This window comes from Dipodomys spectabilis, unplaced genomic scaffold (genome assembly GCF_019054845.1).
Source record: "Dipodomys spectabilis isolate Male_0828 unplaced genomic scaffold, ASM1905484v1 ptg000494l, whole genome shotgun sequence".
NCBI classification, from domain to species: Eukaryota; Metazoa; Chordata; class Mammalia; order Rodentia; family Heteromyidae; genus Dipodomys; species Dipodomys spectabilis.
Genome location: NW_024871171.1, coordinates 623685 through 646456, shown reverse-complemented (window position 1 = coordinate 646456; position 22772 = coordinate 623685). Strand labels below are relative to the sequence as shown.

The window sequence follows — 22772 nt, the reverse complement described above, 5'->3', positions numbered from 1 at the left end:
GATGAAAAAATAAATAAATGTAGGATCGGAACGAACGATCTTCCCCCTCTGTTCTCCAGGGAGTCTTGTCTTCCTCCCAGTTCCTTAGATCTGGAATCCTGGCTGCCCACAGCCCTTCCCGCTCCCTCTCCGACGGAGGAGACGGAGGGCCGGGAGCTGAGCCCTTCAAAGCCAGAGTTGTTTAGCCAGGCCATCCGAGGGGACCTCCAATTTAGAAAAAGCCATTCTTAGGTGTCTTGGAAACAGCCCGAATAGAGAGTAAAGAGGCTGAAATGAACCGCATCCTTTGAGAAATCAGTGTAAAGGCTGCAATTTCGTCTCAGAGTAAACTCTGTTTAGGGCGCTCCCTGGACCCACAGGCTGAGGGGAATTGAATAATGCTGTGTTCACACTGGAAATGGAAAACATCATCTTGCTGAAAAATGGTTTCAATCCCACAGCCCTCCTCGCACGGAAGTGTTAGCCGGCCAGGGTGACCGCGGGTCCTCTGCCCCCTCCCCCTCCCTGCCTTGTCTGGCGGTGGGGTGGCCGTGCTGGGTCCCAGGGGAGGGCCGGGCGGGCCTCCAGCTACCTTCATCAGCCCTGCAACACACTCTTCCTTTCAGAAAAGATCGGCTGCAAGTCTATCACATGCAAGGAGGTTTGCAAGCATAGCAAGGAGGAGTGGTTTCTCAGAGAGTTTCGATTCTGAGCTCAAGGAGGGGACAGGAGAGGCCGGAGAGACTCGATGGGGCCAGACGCTCTGAGGTCGTGCAAGGCTCTTGGCGTGGGCCCTGGCTCCTGACAGAGCTCAGGAGATCTGGCAGGGTGCAGGCTCCATCCTCGGCCTGGCCTTCCCCTCGGGGGCACGGGCAGGGTGGGACCAGGGCTGTGCGGGGCAGAGCCTCCCGCCCGAGGCCAGCGGAGCACCGGGGCTCTGGGTCCCGCTTCGCCAGGCTGGGACCAGGGCTGTGCGGGGCACGGGGCACCGGGGCTCTGGGTCCCCTAGCCAGGCTGGGACCAGGGCTGTGCGGGGCACGGGGCGCCTGGGCTCTGGGTCCGGCTTCGCCAGGCTGGGACCAGGGCTGTGCGGGGCACAGGGGCTCTGGGTCCCGCTTCGCCAGGCTGGGACCAGGGCTGTGCGGGGCACGGGGCGCCTGGGCTCTGGGTCTGGCTTCGCCAGGCTGGGACCAGGGCTGTGCGGGGCTCGGGGCGCCGGGGCTCTGGGTCCCGCTTCGCCAGGCTGCATCGTTACCCCATGGCTTCCCACGCCAGGGCTTCTGTGGCGGGTTCCTTCCTAACTCAGTAGAGGCAGCACATGGCACAGGGCGCCGACTGCGCTGCCAGCATTCTTCCCGGTCCCGTGGCCCTGTGGCCCAGCCTGAGAAAAATAAACACCGGAGATAACTGGAAATTCACACGCACCGGGCAGCACCGAGGAGCCCAGCTACCTTCACTGCCGTGCACGCCTCCCCCCCTCAGAACGCCTCAGTGGGTGGGAGGTAGCTGGGTTAGTGGGAAGGGCAGTGCAGACCCGTCTGTGGCGCTGGCCTGCACAGACCCCACACAACCTGCGAGGGAGGGGGCCTGGCCGCACACACCACGCAGGCCTCCGAGACCCAGGGCCGGCACTGCAGAGCGGGGCCCAAGCCCAGATCTGCCCAACTCTGACTTCCGTGCAGGCCTCTCTCATCTCTTGCTCTGTCTCTGTTTTCTCTCACTCACAAGCATGCACACGCATACACACATCCATGTAAAAACCTGAAGTCTGTTATTCACTGTACACCCGGATCTGCAGAAGGTGCCGTTGTTAATCAGCTTGGGGTGAAGGTGGGTCAGGTTACGACGGACATAGGGCCCTGGCTGCGGGGCCCTGGCTGCGGGGGCTTCTTCCCCACGCAGGACAGTGTGCAGCACACGGCTTTACTAGCACAGGCACCTGCCTGCCTCTCCACCCATCAGTGTAGCTTCCTGCTTAAGGTGCCACGGTTTCCCCCCACAACTGTTTTAAAAGACAGAGGGAGGGGGAACGCGGAGGGTGCAAAGGGCTGGTCTCACACCGTTGGGGAATACTGAAACATATGGCACTTGCGTGGCTCTAGTTGCTTATGTAACAGTGGAAAAGTACAAGCCCAAGTTGCATTCTGCCCCACAGCCAATAATCCTGTTAACCATAACAGAACAGAATTTTAGACTTGCAAAGTAGGTCACAGATTGCTAAATATACACTGCTAAGTATATCTCCATAAGACATACTGTACATTTGTAAAGTAATACAGCAATATAAATACATACTACCATCTACATGTGAGCAGATAGTATATATTTGTTATATATTGCCAAAGCAAGCCTATTTGGTAACATTTAGCCCTTTTTAAAGACATTTAAAAAGGTGACACAAACCATATTCAAGCAGCAAAGTAATGGCGTACCTCCGAGTTCGCCAACATCCAATTCCCATCCCCAGTATTTAGCTCCCCAGACCCCTCCTGCTACGCAGCTGCTCTGACTGGCTCCACGTTCACACACATATTGTGCCATTATTTATTCTCAATGATGGCAAAACACAAATGGTATAAAACAGCCTACTCAGCCACTTGGAGGTGACTTCCGCGCTCGGTGCTGGGCACGGCTGGCGTCTGTCCCTGTTCCCGGCCCTCCACCCGGGGCTCCGCCCTGCCACTCCCCACGCTGCGACCTTCTCTACGTGGGAGTCGGGTACTTGTCCTTCCTGACTGGTTTTCTTCACCAGGCAGAGGCGGCTGGGGTTCGTGCACCCACGGCACCTCCGCCTTTACCACCCTCCGAGCAGCCCGCCCTGCTCAGTGCTCTGCGCTTCCATTCCCTCCCTTTGCAATACTTAGACAACTGTCTAGCTGGCCACCAGTGGCTCACGCCTGTCATCCTAGTTACTCAGGAGGCTGAGATCTGAGGATCGTGGTTCAAAGCCAGCCTGGGCAGATAGTCTGTGAGACTCGTCTTCCAGTAACCACCAGAAAACTGGAAGTGGTGCTGTGGCTCTGGGAGACCGGCCAGGAAGTGGCGTGCACGAGGCCTGTGGGGCCTGGCGGCTCCCTGAGCTGCCCGGGCCAGTGCCCCATGGAGCTTCCACCCGCCACGCTGACCCCACAGACGGATGCGCGGCGAGCAGGAGAGAAGCCACAGAAGCCGTCAGGGGAGGTGATCAGCGCCGCTGTCTCAGAGGGCTCCAGAGGCAGAAGCAAGCCCAGGCCTCTTCAGTGTCCGTGGACAGGCCAGAGGGAGAGAGGGCTGAAAACACGGCCACGTGCAAGAACGCGGAATGAAAGACCAGTGTGAGCGCAAGGAGGGAGAGGAGTCGGCCCCTTGCCTGGGGGGACGCCGAGGGGCGTCGTGGGGGGCCCTGCGTGACACGGGGGACGCCGAGGGGCGTCGTGGGGGGCCCTGCGTGACACGGCGGACGCCGAGGGGCGTCGTGGGGGGCCCTGCGTGACACGGGGGACGCCGAGGGGCGTCGTGGGGGGCCCTGCGTGACACGGGGGAGGGGACGCCGAGGGGCGTCGTGGGGAGCCCTGCGTGACACGGGGGACGCCGAGGGGCGTCGTGGGGGGCCCTGCGTGACACGGGGGACGCCGAGGGGCGTCGTGGGGGGCCCTGCGTGACACGGGGGACGCCGAGGGGCGTCGTGCGGGGCCCTGCGTGACACGGGGGGAGGGGACACTGAGGGGCGTCGTGGGGGGCCCTGCGTGACACGGCGGACGCCGAGGGGCGTCGTGGGGAGCCCTGCGTGACACGGGGGACGCCGAGGGGCGTCGTGGGGAGCCCTGCGTGACACGGGGGACGCCGAGGGGCGTCGTGGGGGGCCCTGCGTGACACGGGGGGACGCCGAGGGGCATCGTGGGGAGCCCTGCGTGACACGGGGGACACCGAGGGGCATCGTGGGGAGCCCTGCGTGACACGGCGGACGCCGAGGGGCGTCGTGGGGAGCCCTGCGTGACACGGGGGGAGGGGACACTGAGGGGCGTCGTGGGGGGCCCTGCGTGACACGGGGGACGCCGAGGGGCGTCGTGGGGAGCCATGCGTGACACGGGGGACGCCGAGGGGCGTCGTGGGGGGCCCTGCGTGACACGGGGGACGCCGAGGGGCATCGTGGGGAGCCCTGCGTGACACGGGGGACACCGAGGGGCATCGTGGGGAGCCCTGCGTGACACGGGGGACACCGAGGGGCGTCGTGGGGGGCCCTGCGTGACACGGCGGACGCCGAGGGGCGTCGTGGGGAGCCCTGCGTGACACGGCGGACGCCGAGGGGCGTCGTGGGGAGCCCTGCGTGACACGGGGGACGCCGAGGGGCGTCGTGGGGGGCCCTGCGTGACACGGCGGACGCCGAGGGGTGTCGTGGGGGGCCCTGCGTGACACGGCGGACGCCGAGGGGCGTCGTGGGGAGCCCTGCGTGACACGGGGGGAGGGGACACTGAGGGGCGTCGTGGGGGGCCCTGCGTGACACGGGGGACGCCGAGGGGCGTCGTGGGGAGCCCTGCGTGACACGGGGGGAGGGGACACTGAGGGGCGTCGTGGGGGGCCCTGCGTGACACGGCGGACGCCGAGGGGCGTCGTGGGGAGCCCTGCATGACACGGCGGACGCCGAGGGGCGTCGTGGGGAGCCCTGCGTGACACGGGGGACGCCGAGGGGCGTCGTGGGGAGCCCTGCGTGACACGGCGGACGCCGAGGGGCGTCGTGGGGAGCCCTGCGTGACACGGGGGACGCCGAGGGGCGTCGTGGGGAGCCCTGCGTGACACGGGGGGAGGGGACACTGAGGGGCGTCGTGGGGGGCCCTGCGTGACACGGCGGACGCCAAGGGGCGTCGTGGGGGGCCCTGCGTGACACGGGGGACGCCGAGGGGCGTCGTGGGGGGCCCTGCGTGACACGGGGGACGCCGAGGGGCGTCGTGGGGGGCCCTGCGTGACACGGGGGAGGGAACACTGAGGAGCATCATGGGGAGCCCTGCGTGACACGGGGGACGCCAAGGGGCGTCGTGGGGAGCCCTGTGCATCACTAGCCTGGAACGGTGCTGCCACAGCCTGGAACGGTGCTGCCACAGCCCTGCCTCACCCACGGCGTGTCAGCCCCGAGCCCCCCTCCCTGCGGCTCGTGCTCAGGAGTGGCCTCTGCAATCTTCCCCGGGCAGGGCCGGGCTGGGCTGGGCAGAGCGACTTCTCAGGGTTTGGGAGTAAGAACTGTCACGCAGGCCGCTGTTCATTACACTAAAGCACGGGGTCCCGCCAGCCACGCGCCTGCGGCTTCTTGTTCTCCCTGGGTGGAAGCAGCTGTGTTGTCTAGTTATCGCTCCTAGAGGCCCGACTCCTGCAGTGCCGTTAGCAGAGGCCCCGGGGGCCCGGGCACACCAGCAAGCCCCGCACAGGGGCTGGACGGGTGATGTGTTAATACGGCTCCTCCTGCTGTGAAGCAGCCTGTCCCCGTATCTCGGAGCTGCCGTGTGCGGCCTGGCCGCTCCGGCCTCCCTTGGGAGCCCTTCCCCCGGCCCGGACCGCAGGGAGGAGATGACCGCAGGAGCAGCCATGCAGAGAGCAGCTTCCCAGCCCGGCTGCGGAAGAGCCGCCCCACCTGGCATCCGGGGAGCAGCGCGCTCCTTTTGCGTGGAGCCTTGCTTGCCTGCTCACTGCGGCGGCCCCCTCCCCAGCCCCCCCGCCCGGGTTCTGCTCCCCAGTTGTTCTGCCTGTCACTGCATTTTCTGAGATGTTTTTCCGTATCTGCCGGCACGCACAACAACCCGAAGGACATCTATGGATTGAATTTTATGCTCAAAAACGACATAATTAGGAGACGAGGAGCCAAGATGTCGGGCCATCCACGGGGATTTAACCAGCAGGTGAACTTCCGGCTCTTTTCTCACATCTTTCCCTTAATTATGGAACCAGCGAAGTCCAGGGGACGATGACCGAGCCCTCTGGAGCGGCCACCAAGTCGTGGCATTCTGGTATCCAATGCAGAGGGCAATTGTAAATTGAAGAGAAGATCCCAAATTGCTCTGCAAAATGTTGGTTCCAATTTACAACCCCACACGTCTCGGTACGTGAGACTATTAGATGCTTGAGCTAGCACTGTACCTGCAGACGTGGAATCCTGCTAGTGTGTGTGCGCGCGCGTGCACGCCCCACACACATGTGCACCAGCCCTAGGGCTTGAACTCAGGGTCTGCGCGCTGTCCCTGAGCTGTTTTGCTCTAGGCTAGCGCTCTACCCCTTGAGCCACAGCTCTGCGTCTGGCTTTTTTGGAAGTTAATGGGAGATAGGAGCTGAGGGCCTCAGAGCTCAGCCTCCAGAGCAGCTGGGAGTGAGCCACTGGCACCCAGCTTGAAATCCATTAACAACACTTTTTGTGTGTGCGTCTCCTCAGTTCCTGTTAAACAGGAGTGCCATTTTTGCTAGTTTGTGAGCAACTTTTATTTCCATTTGTAGGGAAAGGCCTGTGTATCGCTCACCAAATTTCCATCGGGCCGTTTGTCTTTGTCTTATTCTCAAGACTCAGCATCTGTTGAACGGGTTGTGAATTTTGCCAGTCTCCTCTGGCGTGTTTTCCTCCCTCACAGGCGCGTGGTCATTGAGGCCTGGGCCGCGCTGTGACTCCTGCCCCTCTCTGGTCACTTCCTGCCAGCCACAGTCGGGACAGCGCAAGGGGTGGGCAGTGGTTTCCTCCGCCCTCCGTACGCAATCCCCTCCCAGGCTTTTCTAAATGGCTCAGAACCATCAGCTGGACATCACACCCGATTCATCTCTTCAGAGAACGAGAATCAAACATCTGCTTCCTCCATTCCTCCCAACTTTGCTCCGTGAAGGCTTGGCACCAGGATGCCTCGCGCCAGCCCCTTGAGCTAATGCGGTAAGAGAGAAGATGGGAAGTCAGGAAAATCGACGTCAGCTGCCCGGCTCCGAAATACAGCCCAGCTGGGCTCACGTGCCTCTCACAGCCTGGACGGCTGCCATCGCAGAAAACGTTGCATTCTAAAGACTGGGGAAGAGGTTCCAAGTTAAGGAGCCTGGGCGCTGTCACCGTCCTGATGGGAATCGATCTTCTTCAAAGGAAAGTCAAAGTGAGCTCTGAAATATTGCTAAGTCTTTTTGCCAAGCAGAGGGAAACGCTTCTCCTTACGCTGGTGGAGAGCGGGCCCCCCAGGACCCAGGGTGTTCATCTGCTGGGACTGGCTGAGCCTGGGAGCTCTTGGACCTCAAACGCAACCTGTCTTCTGCTGTACTTGAGAGGAAAGAAAGGGAAGGGGAGGGAAGGAAGGAAGGAGAGAAGAAAGGAAGGAGGAAGGACGAGAGGGAGGGAAGGAGGAAGGAAGGAAGGAGAGAGAGGAAGGGAGGAGGGAAGGAGAAAAGGAAGAGAGTGAGGAAGGAAGGAAAGAAGGAAGCAAGCAAGCAGGTGAAGGAGGGTGGAGAGCCCTTGGCGTCTGGCGGGGGGGTGGAGGGAGGGAGGGCAGTCCTGCCCCCAGGCCACATTCCTGGCTGCCAGAGTGGGGGTTGGGGAGGGTGCAGGGCAGGGCTGTGGGCGCTGCGGAGCCCCACGCCCCGGGCAGCCCCACGCCCCACGCCCCGGGCAGCCCCACACCCCACACCCCGGGCAGCCCCACACCCCACACCCCGGGCAGCCCCATGCCCCACGCCCCGGGCAGCCCCACACCCCAGGCAGCCCCACGCCCCGGACAGCCCCATGCCCCACGCCCCGGGCAGCCCCATGCCCCACGCCCCGGGCAGCCCCACACCCCACGCCCCGGGCAGCCCCACGCCCCACGCCCCGGGCAGCCCCACGCCCCACGCCCCGGGCAGCCCCATGCCCCACGCCCCGGGCAGCCCCATGCCCCACGCCCCGGACAGCCCCACACCCCAGGCAGCCCCACGCCCCGGACAGCCCCATGCCCCACGCCCCGGGCAGCCCCATGCCCCACGCCCCGGGCAGCCCCACGCCCCACGCCCCGGGCAGCCCCACACCCCACGCCCCGGGCAGCCCCACACCCCACGCCCCGGGCAGCCCCACGCCCCGGACAGCCCCACGCTCCACATCCCGGGCAGCCCCACGCTCCACATCCTGGGCAGCCCCACGCCCCAGGCAGCCCCACACCCCACGCCCCACGCCCCGGGCAGCCCCACACCCCACGCCCCACGCCCCACGCCCCAGGCAGCCCCACACCCCACGCCCCACGCCCCGGGCAGCCCCACACCCCATGCCCCACGCCCCACGCCCCAGGCAGCCCCACACCCTGGGCAGCCCCACACCCCACACCCCAGGCAGCCCCACGCCCAGACAGCCCCATGCCCCGGGCAGCCCCACGCCCCACACCCCAGGCAGTCCCACACCCGGAGAGCCCCATGCCCCGGGCAGCCCCACGTCCCGGGCAGCCCCACGCCCCGGGCAGCCCCACACCCCACGCCCCACGCCCCGGACAGCCCCACGCCCCGGGCAGCCCCATGCCCCACGGCCCGGGCAGCCCCACACCCCATGCCCCACGCCCTGGACAGCCCCATGCCCCGGGCAGCCCCATGTCCCGGGCAGCCCCACACCCCACGCCCCACACCCCGGACAGCCCCACGCCCCGGGCAGCCCCACGCCCCGGGCAGCCCCATGCCCCGGGCAGCCCCATGCCCCACACCCCGGGCAGCCCCATGTCCTGGGCAGCCCCACACCCCGGGCAGCCCCACACCCCACACCCCGGGCAGCCCCACACCCCATGCCCCCCGCCCCGGGCAGCCCCCCGCCCCGGACAGCCCCCCCGCCCCGGGCAGCCCCACACCCAATGCCCCAGGCCCTGGGTAGCCCCACACCCTGGGCAGCCCCACGCCCCAGGCAGCCCCCCATGCCCCGGGCAGCCCCACGCCCCAGGCAGCCCCACGCCCCATGCCCCGGGCAGCTCCACGCCCCACACCCCGGGCAATCCCACCGCAGGAGTGATGACCCCCGTGTGCCAACCACTATCAAGACAAAGCTGCAAACACAGACGCCAGCCAGGGTGGCGAGCCGGGCAACAGGTCACCCACAGGGGAAGAGAACTCTGTCTCTGGAGGAAAGCTCAGCCGCCCCCATCTCCACGCCAGCCACCGCGTCCCGTGAAGACGCCTCTACCCTTTGTAAGAGAATCCGGAGACGCAGCGTCTGAGCAGGGCAGTGCTGATTTCGGAGCCCCTGCCGCAGCGCCGTGTTCTCTGGCGGCCGGAGAATCGGGCGTGCCTCGCGCCACGCTAGACGAGGGGACCCGCCACGCCCGCACTGCTCACACGCGTGGTTTCCACAGTGCGTTTTCCACCCGTGTAGCAGCAACCACCGCGGTATGACCGGAATTCACCGAGGCGTGGGGAGATTCCAACTTCTGGTCCAGGCGTGGGGGATGAGGGGTGGCGGCTTCTCTCTGCTTGGGAACCTGTGCACCCCCTGTCTTGTTCTGGCCTCCTCTTCCTCTCCACTTCAGCTTAGACCCACTGGGCCAGTGGCACAGAGGCCAGCGCCTTGGCCTGAGAGATGCGTCGGGGGCTGCCGGTCCGAGGCCCTGAGGCCCGTGCAGGTCCGCCGAGGCCGGTGCAGGTCCGCCCAGCCCCTGCTTCCTGCCGTAGGCAGTACGGTGGCTTTGAGCCCGAGTGTTCCACTGCCTTTGGGCCTTTGGGATTTGGGTTTATTTGTGGCCACACAAGCAGGACATAGGTAATTCCCAAAAACCAGAAGTCACTTCTGTCTGGAGCCACGTTTCCATGATTTTCCCCTATAATTTTCAATTACTTTTTCCTTTTTCCCTTCAGGGAAACAACTTAAATTTTCCAATCCTGGGTAACGCTGCAGAAGGAAAGGCCAGTACCCCTGAAAGCCTTCCTAATGTCTAATAAGGGAAGAGGCGGGCGTGGTGGGCACAGGTGCGTCTGGGAAGATGGAAAAGAGCTTTTCTGGTGGTGGCGTGAGCAGAAAAAGCAAACCTTGGAGCAGAATTCAGGGAGCTGCAACCCACAGAGGTCATGAGCAGTGAGAAGACCCGCCACAACACCGCAGCCTCTGCATGCAGGCCTTGAGCCCAGGGTAGGAGGCCACGGAGGCCCAGGGCAGGAGGCCATGGAGGCCCACGCTCCGCAGCAGGCCGTGTGCACAGTGCAGTGGCCAGCCAGGCCGCAAGAAGTGCCGTGTCCTCCGGTGAGCGCGGCCTGCTCCCTCATCCTGGGGAGGGGAGGGGTGCGGCCTGCTCCCCTCATCCTGGGGAGGGGGGTGTGGCCTGCTCCCCTCATCCTGGGGAGAGGGGGGTGCGGCCTGCTCCCCTCATCCTGGGGAGAGGGGTGTGTGGCCTGCTCCCCTCATCCTGGGACCTGGACTGTGGTCTCAGATGCAGCCTTCTGTTCATAAGTGTGAGGATGCAGGCAGAGGCGCTCTTGGGGGCATTCAGAGAGAAGGAGAGGGAAGCGGGCCCCGGGCCAAGAGTTCCATTGCATTTCCTCTTCATGGCTGCCTTTTGTCTGTGGTAAAGGACGCCGGCTTGCAGGCTGTTCGGAGGTGAGGTGATGCTTCCTCTTGCACGTGGATGCTGGCGCACAGCCCTGGCTGAGGTCGAATGGTGAGCGTGATGGGGAGTGACTGGCAGACACATTGCCGGCGTCGCGAGGCCCTGCGCTGGGTCCTGGGAGCTACCGTAGCTGCCCTCTGGGCCGGATGTAGGAAGGCTTGTGGGAAGCCGTGGCCGGGGCAGAGGCCTGGCTAACTGCCCATCCCACGCCCCAGGGGACTAGGGGCTCCTGGGACAGGGAGCTGGCCTGCGTCCATCTCCTCTTCCTCCTCACGCATGGCTGTGCTGCGTGGAGCCGTTGGCCACGCACTTGTGTGAAGCCTTGCAGGTGGGAAAGCTTCCAGGGTCCCGTCTGGTGTGTCACACGTGCCGGTGCTACTGCCCTTCAGTGACAGAGGGCCCGACCAGAGACAGTGCTGCCCTGTGAGCCCCATGCCGCCCCTGGCCGCCCGTCAGAGCCCGAACAGAGCGTGGCAGGTGCGGCCATCGTCTCCCGAGCCGGAGAGCGGGTGCCGCCCACCGAAGGCAGCAGGGCAGGAAGGAGCAAGGAGCGTGGGGCAGGAGCGTTGGCTCCCGGTGGGTTCGCGCTGCCACCAAACCAACCCAGCCCTGACCCCGGACCCTGATCTGCATGTTGTGTCAGAGAGGGGGTGGAGGACCTCACCAGCGATATTCCTAGGCTGCTGCCACCTGGTTTCTGCTCAGGGCATCAGCAAGAACATCTATTAGGGTAATGAACATTTGTTTTTTAAAAAAGGAAGAAGAAAAAAAATCCAAAGAACATTGTGGAAGGCATCTTCTTACCCGAGCCCTGTCCGCCAGAGCTGCGTCTCCCTGATGTGCGTGTCACAACAAGATGTGTGAAGGCACTCAAGTGTTGTTAATTATTTGGAGAGGAAATTGACAACGCGCCGTGTGTCCCGCGTGGCTGTGTTCCAGCTCCACAGCAGAGCGGCCGCCGCCCCTCCCGCGCGCAGCGTGCGGCAGGGCCGCGGCGGCTTTGCGCTCTTCTTGCTTTTCTGTTTCTCGGGTGCCAAGGAGCTTTCTGATGAGAACATCCCACTCCGGCCCGCTCCATTCTGGCCTGTGGCAAGCTTTTAAAATACTTTTGTCCCCATAGGCTTTCCCTCCTTCCCTTCACTTCTTGTGCGAGTCTTCTGGAATGAAAAAGACCCATAATTGATCAAAGAAGAGTCTCTGCTGAACAGCAGCAGCAGCAGCACTGGGCCAGGAGGGCCCACGTCAAGGCATGTGGGGCGGCTTTGTGATTTCATTTTCACGTCTTTCCTCCCAGCCCTGTCTTCTATGATTTTTGGCAAAGGGTGGGATGCAGTTGGGGTCCGAGTGGGACAGCTGTGCAAGCAGTCTCCCTTTAGCCGGGGACAATGGAGAATCACCGCGCCCGCTTGCAAGAAAGTTCTCACAGGAACAACGGGACCCGGTGAACACTACCACCCTCTGCAGACGTTTGCTGGCTGTCTTGATTTACCAAATTGCCTGTCAAGTTTTACAACTCCCACCACAAACAGTGCCTAGCACCCGCTCGGCCTGGCTAATAAGAAAAAGCCGGTGGTAAAAATGGAGACGGTAACTTGTGCTTTCCTCTTCTCCCCTCCTGCCTCCTCGTTCTGCTCCTCACGGCCACCCCTGGGGACGGCCAAAGACCTTGTCTCACAAGAGCTCCTTAGGGCTCCAACAATTCAGAGGCAGAGTCAAGAACACATGTGGGTGAAAGACTAAGGAACTGGGTCCTGGGCCCAGGAGAGGCTCCAGGCACGGGCGCCCGTGGGGTGTGCCTGAGGAGACACTAGGGTTCTGATTGGTGGATCAGGCACCGGCGCCCGTGGGGTGTGCCTGAGGAGACATTAGGGTTCTGATTGGTGGATCAGGCACTGGCGCCCGTGGGGTGTGCGTGAGGAGATATCCGAGGGTCGTCTCTGTTCCCGTCTCCCTCACAGGGAGCACCGACAGGTTCCCGGCTCATGGCAACGATGCCCTTAGACACACACGTCCCGCAGAGCTGGACAGCTCCCTGTCTCCTCCTGGCCCTTGCTTTGGAAGTCCATTCCTGCTACTGTCTGAATGAGCCCCTGCTGGCCTGGCTTTCACAGATCATCCGGACTCTTGCTGGGACTCGGACACCTTCTACCATGCAGAAACCAGTTTTGGTTTTCCTTCAGCTCTTGCAGCAGAGATGCCTAGCTGTTCCCTGGCTCTGCTGGACCCTTCTCTCCTGGTACGTGATGATCCGCTCCACATGGCCTACTCCCACAATCTCCCTTGCAGAGACGTGTTGCTAGGGCCATGTACACACTCTGTCCACGAGAAGTGACCCGTGCAACTTCCGGCTGTGCCTTCAAACGGAGGCAGAAGGACCCCACATCCCCACGGGCTGGAGGTTTTGGTGGCGGTGCGCCATGTTGGATTGTGCCCACGTCCCCACCCCCCACCCCACGGGTTGGAGGTCTTGGTGGTGGTATGCCATGTTGGATTGTGTTGTGGCAGTTTGGGATTGCAGGGCTGTGGAGCTGGAAGAGTCTGAGGACAGGGTGCTGCCCGGGCGCGGCAGAGATGCACTGCAGCTACAGAATCAGCCGGAGGGAAGGTGACCTCGGTCCCGCAGACCGAGCGGCTGTCCCAGAATGGATCTGTCCCAGGGGCCGGCCCGTCCATCCCGGCAGATGACCATGTATGAGCAGCCTGCCCGAGTGGAGAGAGGGACCCCCCAGGGAAGGGCCAGCCGCTGAAGGATTAAGGTGGCTTGTTTTTATCCTTAACGTGAGCCTCGGCGCGTCCTCCCAAGGTGGGCCATTAACGGCGTGATGGATGAGGTGCTCTGCCATTCAGCTGGCCTGGTTACACACCGCCAGGGAGAAAACACTGTGCTTGAGAGGGAACAAGTGCTGAATAACAAGGGCCACTTATGGAGAATTAACGCCACGCCAAAAACAGAAAGGAAGAGCCGACACAGGGGCCCGGGAAAGGCATTTAGAACAGTCTGGAGAACAACCTGCCATTCTGTCTCTGGGAAGAGTGTGTGAGGTCTGGAGGACCCGTTCAAGGTGACTGGAAGAACCTTCCATGTTGAGCGACTATCTCTTTACACAACCCTTTTCTTTTTTGTTGGTTGGGGCTGGGGGAGGCACTTGAACTCTGGGCCTGGGCGCTGTCCCTGAGCTCTTCAGCTCACGGTGAGCACTCTACCATTTGAGCCACAGCGCCACTTCCAGTTTTCTAGTGGTTCATTGGAGATAAGAGTCTCATTGAGGAGCTGGGGAGGTGGCTCAGTGGTACAGCACTTGCCCTGGGTTCGATTCCTCAGCACCACATAAGCAAAAAGAAAAAAAGCCGGAAGTGGCGCTATGGTTCAAGTGGTAGAGCACTAGCCTTGAGCTGAAGAGCTGAGGGACAGCGTCCAGGCCCAGAGTTCAGGCCCCACGACCCGGAGTCTCACTGACTTTCCCTGCCCAGGCTGCCTTTGAACCACAACCCTCAGATCTCAGCCTCCTGAGTAGCTAGGATGACAGGTGTGAGCCACTGGCACCCGGCCCCTTTTATTTTTCTTCTGGATGTTGTTATGCTTTATTTCTGGAAAAAACCACTAAGCATTCTGCTATGTGGGGGGCTCCCGGACGGCGGAAGGGAGCGGTGGGAATGTGTGCTCGCGCTCGGCCCTTCTTCTTGCTTTCGCATCACAGGATCTCGCATTCACTGACACGTGATCCATGGTCAGGAATTGCAGCAGTCACCATGTGCGAGGTGACACGCTAGTGTCAGAAATAAATCTTACCAATTCCCCTGCCGGCCCTCTTCTAGAATGGACTTCAAAGACAGAAATCACGCAAGTGTGATGCATTATTCAGACAAGGTTACTCACATCAGTACTTTTTTGGCAGAGGACTGGGAATGACCTAAAACCCAGTTAATGGGGGAGCTTATGTTAGACATATTGTGCTGCAGATGTCTAAAAATTAAGAAAATAACCTCATGGACAGACAGGAGAAACTGCAGGACATACTGGTGAGTGAGCAAAAAAGTAATCAATGTTACTTGGTATGGGAGAAGTGCGTGTGTGCGTGTCTGTGTGAGCACACCCAGATACACACACACACACACTGATATACGCCTAAAGTAACTGGAAATGATACACTGCAAACACCAGTGATCTCTGGGGAGGAGCAGGAGTGGCTGAGGCGCAGGAATAAATATTTGTATGTCTTTGTAGACTGTTTGTACTGGGAACCCTATGCATTCATTATCTACAAGCCTCCAAGTAAGTTAGATAATGATAAAAGTCAATTGGGCTGGGAACTGGTGGCTCACTCCTAATCCCTGCTACTCAGAAGCCTGAGATCCGGAGAGCTGTAGTCCTGTAGTCTGAAGCTGGTCCTGACAGAAAAGTCTGAGAGACTCTAAGCTGGAGGTGTGGCTCAGCTGGTAGAGCATCAGCTGTGAGCAAGTAGGCCGAGTGAGTGTGAGACCCGAGTTAAAACCCAGTACGGCCCCAAACAAGACAAAACAAGGCAGTCACGGGGAGAAAACGTTTCCTAGTCAATGGAAAAATGCAGCAAGCATGGGCTCTGGCGCTGGCACATAGACAGTCACTTAAAAAGAGGTCAGATGGAGAGTCCCTGAGCTCCTGGAGGCTCCACTGATGACACGCCCTGAACTGCGCCAGCCCCTAGGCAAGGTGAAGGCCCCGGGTATCTAGACCACAGATCCTGGCCTGGAGGAAGTGGTCTGGGTGATTTCTCTGGGGGCAAAGCGGATCTATCACCCTCTTAGGCGTACCTGAAGCGGTTTGCACCCAGTGGCGTAAGCACCCATCATATTCCAGAATTCTTCCAAAACAAATAGCTGAGCACAGTTACGAGGAATGCAACCGAGACTGCTTAAATGAATACTAAGGGGCATCTTACTCATCCTTCGCGATGATTTTTGCTTTCTGAAAGCCCTTCTCCTTTTATTACCTGCCTGATTTACATCTCCCTGGTGCTGCACAGCCTCCCGCCAGCTTGCTGGCTTTGAGTTAGGGGACTGGGGGAGGAGGATGGGTGGGGCGTTACCCTGCTCTTGCTCAACCCCCTGCCATGGGGAGGGTGGGCCCTGAGGCAGGCCTGCCACGCCCCGGGCCTTGAGGACAGGGCGGTGAGGCCTGGCGCTCTGTCAAGGTTGTGGCCGGTGGTGCCCCGGCACCAGCCTTTAGAGAGCAACTGCAGTATCTTCTAGAAGAGAATGTGCCTCGGTGCAGCTGTTCTGATTGGGAGTGGTCCTGTGCTGGAAACTAGAGCCATGAGGCCCTCCGGGGCCGGCCTTGTGCGTAAGCCTGTAGCTGGGGAAGCAGCGGCCAGCATCCGTCCAGGACCACATTTTCGCTGCAGAGGCGCTAAACCTGGCAGTGTCCGGCAATTGGCCTCTGAAGGCGAGCGGGCTTTATTTTGGCAGAAATTGGCTGCTTTTGCTTAAGATTGGCTTTTTGCTGGGCAATTCTCCTGGACAATAATCCTTTTGTTTGATCTGCACGGCGATTTAAAAAAAAAAATCTAAACAACTATTTATTGGGAAATTTCACGTGGCAATGTGGATTTTCAAACCCTCTCAGAAAACAATCATCCAGAGATCTGGCAGCATAGAAAGCTCTGGAAGCTGGGAAAATTGTCCTCCTGCAGGCAAGTGTAGCCTGGGCCTCTCTGCATTGTAAAAGCATGAGAGCAGGTGTCTTCCACCTGGCCCCCGCGGGCTGCTGGGCCTGGGACCTGCCGCTCAGTTCCGAAGCTCTCCTACACTTCCCTGCTTGGGTTCTGCTGCACCGAGCCCTCGGCCCTCACCCCCCTAGGCTGACTCCAGTCCTGAAGTCCATGAGGGCCTCGGTAGGGTGTCCCGGGAGAGTTTCTAGCTTTCCTGACAGGTGTGGGGAGCCTCTGGCCCACGGGTCCTGCACAGCCTGGGAAATCACGTGGTACATGACCATACAGACATGTTACTCCTCCTAGGATGCTTGCTGTGTTGCTGTGCACAGCTGATGCCTGTGTAGCCCACAAATGACGTCATACATGTCCAAATGCCCCGGCAGAGGAAGCGTCTCACCCCTGCTGAACCACAAAGATGAAACGCGTATCCCTCTCAGGTCCTCCCAGAGCTTTGGGAGTATTATAAAGGAACGCCTCCTGCTGTCCAGGCTATCCTGGTACCCCCCTGCCCATACTGAGGCCCTTTACAGACCTGGCCGTCAGTGTGGCCTGTCCTCCACTTCTATGCTGGGCGCGTGTGCGTGTGTGGGGCAGAAGGAAAGTAGAAGGGCAGTGGAGGTGGAACCAGGGTCCTCGGGACTTCCCAGAGTCTCACCACTCAGAATGACTGTGCAGGTAGACGCTGACACTGAAGAAAACAAGCCTGGTAACCCGGTAAAGCAGCCAAAGGACGTTTCTGTGTGAAGTGAGTGTTAGTGCCTCCGACACCTGCTAATCTGCTTCTCCAAACACCAGGACGAGCACAGGGCATGGTCTGCAAATGCTAGGGAGCTGGATGAACATTAGCACCTCCGTGTTCAGACTGCAGGAATCGGTAGACACTGACACTCAGCTGCATTTTAGCTGGGGCATCTGGTAAGCATTCCCCCCTCATTTATTGATAGACCTGAAAGCTGTTTTAAAAGACAAGCTTCTCAGTCATGTGAGGAGATGTTGGGCTGGGGGCTCGCTCCTCGGAGGGGTTCTATCATTTTCTTTACCTGCTGCATCTGCTGACTCCTCAGCTCAGGTGGCCAGACAGACTCCCCGAGATCACGAACACAAAGCATGCTGCGATGCTGGACTGAAACAGAGGTCTGCTCCAGACACTGGGACGCCCCAGGAAATAAGCAGAGTATTACGGCCATGGAAGCCTCTGCTTCCAAGAGCCCATGCTAGCTTCCGAAAGAGCTTTCATAGTGCTATTTTCATAATAAGGCCTAAGGGGGAAGTTTGGCTCCACAGAAGAAAAGATGCTGTCTGGAATGGCCCAGGTTCGACCTGTATCCCCGCAGCCTCCGGGTTTGCCTTTCCTCGCAAGAGGCCCTGCTAGCTTCACAGGTTTCCCCTCCCTCCCTCCCCGTTCTCTCCCCCTCCCTCCCTCCTTCCCTCCCTTTCTTCTTGCTTTCCTTCCCTCTCTCCCTTTCTCCTCCCTTCCTTCCTCCTCCCTCCCTCCCTTCCTTCTCTCCCTTTCTTCCTCCCTCCTTTCCTTTCTCTCCCTTCCTTCTTTCCTTCCCTCCCTCCTTACCTCTTTCCTTCCTTTCCTCCCTCCCTCCCTCATTTGTTCTTCCTTCCTCCCTCCCTTCCGTTACAGGCCCTGGATGAACTGTGTTCCCTGTCCTGTGGGGAGCTCAGGGTAACTCTACTCAGAGACGGAGCTTTATGGAAGCAACTGGGGGTAACAAGGTGAGGGAGCCCCTAATATCACAGGACTGGAGTCCTTCTTCACGAGGAACTTGACAGCTGCCGTTCTCGGAGAAACATGTTCTCCGTCAGGTCCGAGAGTGAACCAAGAGCAGGTAAAGGCCAGGCTTCCCAGACACCTCCACTGTTTTTATGTGGTCCTTTGTCCTGAGCCATTACTTCCTGCAGGCACTCTGCAGCTGTTCTGGCACCGAAGAGGCCCGGGCTGGGGGCAGAGTGTGTGGCGCCATGGGTAGAGGAGTTGTAATGTCACACGCAATATGGCGGCACAGTAGCCTGTGACTTCTAGACCTGCCCTCTGTCTGTCTCCTGTTGGAGGGAGACGCAGCAGGCTGCTTCGGCCTTTACCGCACCAGCCAGGGCTGCGCTCTGCCAGCTGATCAAAAGCTTCACCAGCACAGGCCGGGCTTTCCCAGCTGCGCCTTCGGATTACACCTCAGACTGGAGAGGAGCGTCTGGCAGACACACACACGGAGCACCTCAGTGCTTTCTGAAGTTCTCTGACCATCACAGCCCTGAGCTGCGGCGGGAATACCTCCGTGTGGCCGGCCGGCCGCTGGGAGGCCTGGCTCCCGAATGATCTGGCTGCCATGGATGACGTCAGTTCTGCGCCCCAACATTTTTCTTCTGACAAGGCAGTCCCCCTTCTAAGACATTCGTTACAGAAGCCGAGACCAGGCAAGGTGTGCCCAGGCCTCCCCACACCCCACCCACACGCGCTTGTGTCAAACCTACAGCAGAAACCAGTCTGCACGGGAGCCAGCACTAGAGTCAGCCACAGCACGGCCAAGATCTTCCCAGACCGCCGCAGGGAAACGGCACGCAACGTCTACCCCCTGCGCAAACACCCCGGGCTCGGAGGGCAGCTCCCGGACACCCCAGGACACACAGCTGCGGAACTGTTCAGAACTTGCAGCTCATCTCATGGTCCTCTCCTGGGCCGGCTTTCTGTTTCTGACTCCAAGAACTATTGACATACATAAATTCACTGTCTGTTAATTAACAGGTCCACATTCATTTGTGTAATCAGCACTAATCTCGTGGGTTAATTAGACTTCATGTGAATTTGATTCAGGAGATTTAATTTGGCCTCTGATCTGTCTTCCACCAAGGGACACTGGCACATGCACATGTTTCCTTCCTGCCATGTTTTCACAACATCGAAGACTCCAACGCTCAGACCCCAACTCCACTGCACCCCCAGATGTGCTCAAAGGCCTTTGTGGGCTCATGCTGGTGGCGGGTGCTGTTGTGAGCCATGAGCTGCTCGCAAGCCAGATGTGTCCCCTGATTGTACCTCGAAGGATCTGTGTGGAGGAGAGGGGCTGCCAAGGCTGAAGAGGTGTTTAGAAATAGTGACAAACGGGAGTTCTGTGTGTGTGTTTACGTGTGTGCGTGTGCACATACTCCCTGACTTACAAGCCAGCTTTGCCACTTCATTTTAGAAGACGTGGCCAAGAATTAAACATTTCTTCCATAAATACTAACTGCTTGCTCAAGAAAACACACTGAAAAAACCAGGCCCTAAAAAAATATCACAGTTTTGATATGAGGAAGCCAATACGTGAACTGGATCCGTGTATTGAAATACCACTCATGCACCGATCTGTCTGTCTGTCTAGTTCTATGAATGACGCAACCCTGGAAAGAAAGGCATGAATACATTCACATGGAATACCCTTGAGTTGGAGTAATGGTAAACGGTTTTCCTTCTCTTCATATAACTGTGTTTTACAAATACCATAACATGCATAGGTGCTGCCACTATAACCAGAAAACAACTATTTTAAGTGAAAACCCCTGGTGTCTGTGGAGGCCCAAGCCATGACGTCTAGACCCTCGGCTAGCCACTCCCCCTCAGCACGCCACCCAATACTACGTCCCTCCCCTCGGAGACAGTTCTCACCCCTTGGGCAGAACTGGGCATCCGAGATAGCATCTTCAGACAAAGCAGCAAACCCCCAGGGAAGGGCATTCCCGTGACCAATGAGGGCTGACTAAACAGAGCACACACTCACGGGAACCGGTGCCCTGCCTTGTCCTGCCTTATCCTGCAGGATGGGGCCCAGTGGATGGATGTCTGGATTTCCAGCCTCCCTTTCACGGCTCGGCCTGCCGACCCAGGCCAGGCAGGGCTGAGCCGAGCCCCCGCGGCGGGGCACGGCGCGGTGGGTGGGGAGTGGACTCTCGCCGGCTGGTGCTTACCTGGCGTGGCGGGGCAGGTGGGGAGTGGACTCTCGCCGGCTGGTGCTTACCTGGCACGGCGGGCCCGGTGGGGAGTGGACTCACACCAGCCAGTGCTTACCTGGCGCGGCGGGGCGGGTGGGGAGTGGACTCTCGCCGGCCGGTGCTCACCTGTTGCCGGCCCCAGGGCCGAGGCGCTGGCAGGCCACCGAGGTGGTGGCGTGCTTCCCGCCGTTGCCCATCTCCTGCTGCACAGCCCACTGCCGCGGCTCGCGGGGCCGCACGCCCAGGATGTTGATCCCCTTCTTTACCTTGGCTCTGCATGTGGAGACAAGCAAGAGAGAACCCTGCGTTAGACTCTGCCTCGGCTGAGGGGCCGGGGGCGCTGCCTGGAGCATTCTGGTACACGGGGTACCCTGCTGGGGGCTGGTGGAAGACGATGCAGGCCCACGGATCATGGAACATTCTGTCTAGTTGTAGAACGTGGCATCACGGAACTTTCCAGTTCAAGGGTGAGGGAAGGGCCTCGCTACCCCCACCCCCATACCAATGGGGGCCCAGGGAAGGGTGAGCAGCATTGCTTGGGATTCCAGCCATCCCAATGCCTCAACTCACCACCAACAAAAAATCCAGAAAAACTAGCCTGCAGCGCTCCTTGAGGGAACCCAGCACTTCCACCAAGGATAATGATAATAATACTCTCAGGGTGAAAGTCAGAAAATATACTGGTGCGACACTGTAAGTTGGGTATGAGATGTATTCAGAGTTGGGCCTTCACATGGCCTGCTTCCTCTGGTGTGAGTTCCATCAGGCCGCACGCCCCGCGGAGCCTGAGCGAGGAAGCACAGGGCTCCAGGAGCGCAGGGCGCTCGTTTATGTCCCCCTCACCCCAGCAGACCTGACGTGATCTCTATACTACTGCTGCCTTTTCACAAAGGCATTCAGTTTTGCAAATATACAAGGCTGTATCTTGTGAAAGCAGTTGCTTAACACACACACACACACACACACACACACACACACACACACACACGTTTGCTAACTTGATAGGTAACCAGACTCCTCTTTGGTCGAGAGCCCTTGGTGCAAAAGAATGCATTAATAATAAACACCAGAAAGGGCAAAAGAGCCCATCCATCAAGCTCCTAATGGCTCCGTAAGTAACTCGGAGCAGGCGCCCGCTGCCTTCGTGGGGTGCGTGGCCGGGCGCGGAGGCACGGGGCAGGGAGAGGATGGCTGCCGTGCAGCTGGCCCATGAATATTTGATGTGTCCGGCTGCTAACCTGCCCCTGGAGGAGCCCTGCGTCTCTGCCAGCGCTGCTCTCCTCAGCAAGGCTGGGAAAGTCCTTCTTAATAACCTTTACTTAGGAGGGAGAAGGAAGCGTGCACTTCTGGGCAGGCTAGGGCTCCATCCAGCCATGTTTGTGCCCCAGAAATCCTTCTCCTTGTCACGCTCAGCATTTTGGGGTGCACAGTTGGTTTCTGAGTCTCTCCCACCCCTCCTGGTACTCCGTTCTCCCAGCGTGGTGGGAAGCCAGGCGAGGCCTTGTGAGGATGTGCTTTGGGGACCGCCCACCTGGGTTCAAGTCCTAGCGCGGCCAGCTTCCAGGTCCTTTCTACCCTGCCTGTCCACTCAAGGCTCTGCTGGCCTGCTTTCCCACAGCGTTGCTCCCCCCCGGCTCGGAGGCAGGGTCCTGCGTCTGACTTCTGCTCTGCCTCTTCCTCTCGCCGGAACCCTCTTCCCTGACCGCTTCCATCTCCCGACATCAGTCCATCTGATGCCTCATCGCCCTCTCTGTGTGGATCTTCCTTATCGAGGGCCACACAGTGCGGGCTTCCTTGACTTCTCCGTCTCAGAATCCCACTTGACGTTTATCCGCAGTGTCACAATTCCTGTCGCAGAGCTGATGAGAAGCTGCTGATCTGCCCCCTCCCCCCCCCCACGGGAACAGAGATGGCATCAGAGGAAAGCGATCAGCTCAGTGCTGGCCTCCCCCTTCGATTCTGATGTGAAACCTCTCCCACAGGAAGTGGTGCGTGAAAGCTGGCACCGCTGCAAGGCGGTGGATGTCAGGAGGATGCAAGTCAGGAGGATGGAGCCCCACGCGTGGAGCCGGCGCCCGTGTAGCTCAGGCCCCAGAGAGCCACTTCCGCCTCGGGAGGACTGAGGGAGACGCGCCGTCTATCAGCGGGAGACGCCTCACCACGCAGCCTCAGACGCAGCCCTGCCTCCCCCTTGCGGGGCAGGGAGGGTAAGTCTGCCCCTCAGCGCCACACTTTCACGTACTCTATCATCGCAGTGCCTGTCCACGCTCTAGCGGCTCGCTGTAGCATCTCCAAGGCCTAGCTCGGGCCTGGCACACCGCAGAGGCTCAGGAAATATCGATGGGCTGATCTCAGTCAGCATTGACGCGTGGGTGGTTCTCCATTGACTGACTTTAGACGCAGTCCCTGAGGCTCAGAGGTGAGAGCCAAGACCTTGCTGCAGAGAACACACCCCGGGTGGACTTCTGGAAGGTGGAGCCAAAGCCTGCCAACCGGACCGCGAGATCTCTCAGGGGGCCGTCTGGACCTCGAGATCTCTCAGGGGGCCGTCCGGACCTCGAGATCTCCCAGGGGGCCAACCGGACCGCGAGATCTCCCAGGG

General features: G+C 60.2%; 1 protein-coding gene across 1 annotated transcript in view; it reads right to left on the bottom strand.

Annotated features, from left to right (window-relative positions):
- The window catches only part of Tmem132c (transmembrane protein 132C), a 107251-nt gene that overhangs the window by 28063 nt on the left and 56416 nt on the right, over window positions 1–22772 (bottom strand). The window contains exon 3 of the mRNA XM_042669330.1: window positions 20297–20443. Within this exon, the coding sequence (XP_042525264.1) occupies window positions 20297–20443 (147 nt within the window). The remainder of the gene's footprint in view (window positions 1–20296; window positions 20444–22772) is intronic.